The 4,013-nt window shown below is 34.7% G+C and overlaps 1 protein-coding gene across 1 annotated transcript in view; it reads left to right on the top strand.

The window, feature by feature from the left end:
- Window positions 1-4,013, top strand: part of CDH9 (cadherin 9, type 2 (T1-cadherin)) — a 325,686-nt gene that overhangs the window by 283,629 nt on the left and 38,044 nt on the right. Inside the window, exon 5 of the mRNA XM_006877318.1 lies at window positions 1,934-2,101. Within this exon, the coding sequence (XP_006877380.1) occupies window positions 1,934-2,101 (168 nt within the window). The remainder of the gene's footprint in view (window positions 1-1,933; window positions 2,102-4,013) is intronic.

Raw genomic sequence — 4,013 nt, 5'->3', positions numbered from 1 at the left:
TTGTTTTAATTTTCCATAAAGAGCTCTGTTACTGTAGTGTCTCCCATGGACATATTTCAATTTTCCTCAGCTTCATCCTAAACTTGCATATAAGTAATTGATCATTTGTACCATAGTTGATTCCTGGCCTTGTTTTGACGGTGATACTGAGCTTTTTCACTGTCTATTCCTAAGCTCAGTGGTTCAAGCTTATCAGCTGCTCCTCGGAAACCCTATACAGGGTTATTATGGGTAGGAATCGACTTGATGGCACTTCACAATGACAATTCCCACGTTGTTGTTGTTAAGTAATATTGGGTCAATTCTGACTCATAGCGACCCAGTGTACAGTTACTGAGGGGTGGCTGGTCTGTTTAAAACACCTGTCTTCCAGTTTAAACTGACTTTGTAGTCCAGTGCTTATCCTACAGTGCCATAGCAAGACACCATCACTTCCCATATATGTAGTCAATTTGATTTCTATGTATTCCATCTGTGAGGTCCACGTGCATATTCACTATGTTGTTTAAAAAGGTATTTGCAATGAATATGCCATTGGTTTGGGAACATTCTGTCATGTGATTTCCAGCATCAGTTCTATCAATTCTATTCACCAGTAATTATCAATATATCTTGATTTCATATTTGATCAATTTCAGACTGAAGAAATGGGTACAGTTATTTAATTTCATCATCACTGACTTCAGTTGTTGCCTTGTGAAATTGAATACTCATGGTTAAGTACTCTTCCTATTAAGGATTTGATGGTATCATAGACAGCATTGTACTTCAAGATATACCTTGAAATGTTCTTTTTAACAATGAATTTGGCATGATTCCTCTTAGTTAGTAGTTTTCCTCTAGTTGTATTTTGAGTGTATTCAAACCTGAAAGATTCATTTTCCAGCAATATACCTGACAATATTCTTAAGTTATTAGTAATGTTTTCATCGTCTGACTAATATATATATATATATAAACAATGTGCTACTGCTATTTATCGGACTCCTGGTATGGCACTGTGGATTAATTCTCCAGACTGCAAAGCCGTTTGAACTGCAAGGTCGGCAGTTCAAGCTCACCAGCTGCTCCTCGGAAACCTTATGCAGGGTCGCTATGGGTCGGAATTGACTCCACAGCACTTAACAACAACAAAAACTGCTATTTATAAGATTTTCAGTGTCTACATATTCAGATGTAGTAGTCATCCTCACCCTTTTACTAGTTTTTCTTAGTCTGGAAGTTCTGCCGGAACCTTTTCATCATGGATTCCACTGCTTATAGGTAAAGCCTGGTAGCATAGCTTCCAACATCGCAGCTATAACACACATTGACACATTGACAAGGAGGGTGGATTACTTAAATAGATTACTTACATTGCAATCTAGCTGTTGTTGCTGCTAAGATCTGTCAAGTTTGTTGTAACTCGTTGTATTCCTGTATAGGATTTCTGAGGACCAAATGGTGGGTTTGAACCTCTCTCTTTATTGTTATTAGTCCAGTGCTTGTCATACGACACCACGTCTATTATCTCTTTGGTTTATTATTTATTAAGTCTAGATCTGAAACATTGTATCTAAGATTCCATAATTCACAGAACTTTATTCAACACATCATGTAGCATAAAGAATACTCAAAACCAAGAGTATTAAATCCTCTAAAATAAGCAGTGTTTTGTCTAATAAAACTTTGACTGAAGTTTTTGTGTTGTATCAAAATGATATTATACTAAATTTCAAAACCTCTCCCCTGAACAGTAGTCATGATATTTTCTTATGTCTTGAACAATAGTTATGTTTTTTTTTTTTTCAAGCATGCTATATTGGTTTTGGATTGAATAACTTAAGAACACTAACATTTATAAGTTGTGATTAATTTCTATAAAAATTGATCTTGCATAGCTTTAAAAATTCAAGAAATAAATAACAAAACATCTGTTTTCTTTCCCCAAAAGGCGTAATAAAAACGGCATTACCAGACATGAGCAGAGAAAAGAGAGAGCAGTACCAGGTGATTATACAGGCCAAAGACATGGGAGGCCAAATGGGTGGCCTTTCTGGAACCACCACAGTGAACATCACCCTGACAGACGTCAACAACAGTCCTCCTCGGTTCCCCCAGAGTAAGGAAGATTTCTGTACTTTATACTGAGACGTTTCTTCTCTAAAGCTACTAACCTATTTGGTATTGAATGAATAGTTTTACTGCTGTGCTTAGGGGAAACAAAGTCAAATGTAAAAAACAAAAATTACTGACTTACCCAAAGTCAAAAATGATGATGATTATATTAGGAGAAAATAAAGATATAAGGTTCTTTGTTGTTAAGTGTTGTGGAGTTGAGTTTCAACTCATATCAACCCTGTTTCCCTGGAGTGACTGGTGGATTTAAAGTGACTGATGGATTAAAACCTTGTGATTAGTAGTTCAGTGCTTATCCCATAGCACCACACCATGACTCAATGAGGTTATTTGTTGTTGTGTGCCATCGAGTTGATTCTGACCCATAGTGACCTACATAAGGTTTCTGAGGGGAGGCTGGTGAGCATGAACTGTCCACCTTCTGGTTCAAACCGAATTTGCTTTAATGATCCTCTTCTGCCTTTTGAAGAGTTATTAAGTTTTTTTTGTTTCGTTTTGTTTTTATCTTTTTCAGTGGCCCATAGTTTGGATACCTCAGTTACTATGATATCTTAGATATAATAAAGTAGGGTGTAATTTGTTTTACAAAATTAGAAAAACCTAAACAGTTAATACACTTTCAATCATCACCAATTTAAGATGGTTACTTCGCTTTCCATGAAGTTCTAAAACTTCAGACCCCAATTTTTATTAAAAACTGCATCTATTTTGTAGTAATAAAAGTACAAAGGGCCCTATCTTAAACTTATCAAGCAGGGAGTTTTCTATTGTAATTTATAACATTGATTCCAATAAAATAAAGCATTTCTCCAGGCAAAACAAATTTAAAATACTTGATGATTCAGCATGGCCTGGTTGATACATGCATATTATAAATGTTAAATAAAGCTTTACTTAGAAAATTATTAATAATTCTAAATAACATAACCTTAAACTTTGGATTCAGCTTCCTTAAATATAAACAAAGAGTACAATTTGATGAATTTTCAAATGACTTGCAACTCTGCAGTTCTATGATTTAATGTAACTTTACCAAAGTTTGAAACAATAATTGTAATAGTAAAAATTTTCAAGGAGAATAAACTAGACTAAGTACAGTTAGTACAGACATAATCATGTGTGATCCTTATTAAAAACAATAACTATAAATTAATTACTGCCATTTATTCCTATTTTAAATAAATAAGATAATCAAAAGTTGTTGTTATGTGCCGTGGAGTCAGTTCCGACTCATAATGACCCTACACAGGGTTTCTGAGACTGTAAATCTTTACGGGAGTAGAAAGCCTCATCTTTCTCCCGTGGAGGGGCTGGTAGTTTCGAACTGCTGACCTTGCGGCTCACAGTCCAATTTGTAACCACTGTTTAAATTCAATTTTTACCACAGGGTTACTAAGAATGGAATTGGATATTTCACTAACTTGTCCAGTAGGGAGACTTCAAAACCCAGTAGCAACATTTATAAATCCTGGGTTTTAGCCAGCAAGAAAACTGGAAACAGAATAGACTTGGAAGTCCGAGGGACTTAGTTTTCCCTTCTGATTTTCTCATTACTACAGGATTTCCTTGAGCCCTGCCCCTAAGAATAATAAACTTATCTTACACAATTTAGTAGATTAAGTTAATTAGCACACAATACTTTAGGTCTTGTATAGGGCTCAGTGCATGGTACTTTTCAAATATTTCTAACTTTTATGAACATTTTTATACTACTTTCCCTATTGTTTCTTAAACAAGTAGTTTTATTAACAGTAGTATGTTGTTTAATAAATGGCTGAACACTCAGAACATAAAAGAAGCCATGCCTTAATTAAAAGTATTAAAGTTAAAATAGGGCAAACTAGATTGTATATATAAATGTGTAGACTTCTAGTGTGATGCTTCAGGATAAGTAC

The sequence above is a fragment of the Chrysochloris asiatica genome, unplaced genomic scaffold, assembly GCF_000296735.1.
Source record: "Chrysochloris asiatica unplaced genomic scaffold, ChrAsi1.0 scaffold00478, whole genome shotgun sequence".
Taxonomy (NCBI): Eukaryota; Metazoa; Chordata; class Mammalia; order Afrosoricida; family Chrysochloridae; genus Chrysochloris; species Chrysochloris asiatica.
Note: the sequence above shows the minus strand (reverse complement) of the source record. Positions and strands in the feature narration are given on the sequence as shown.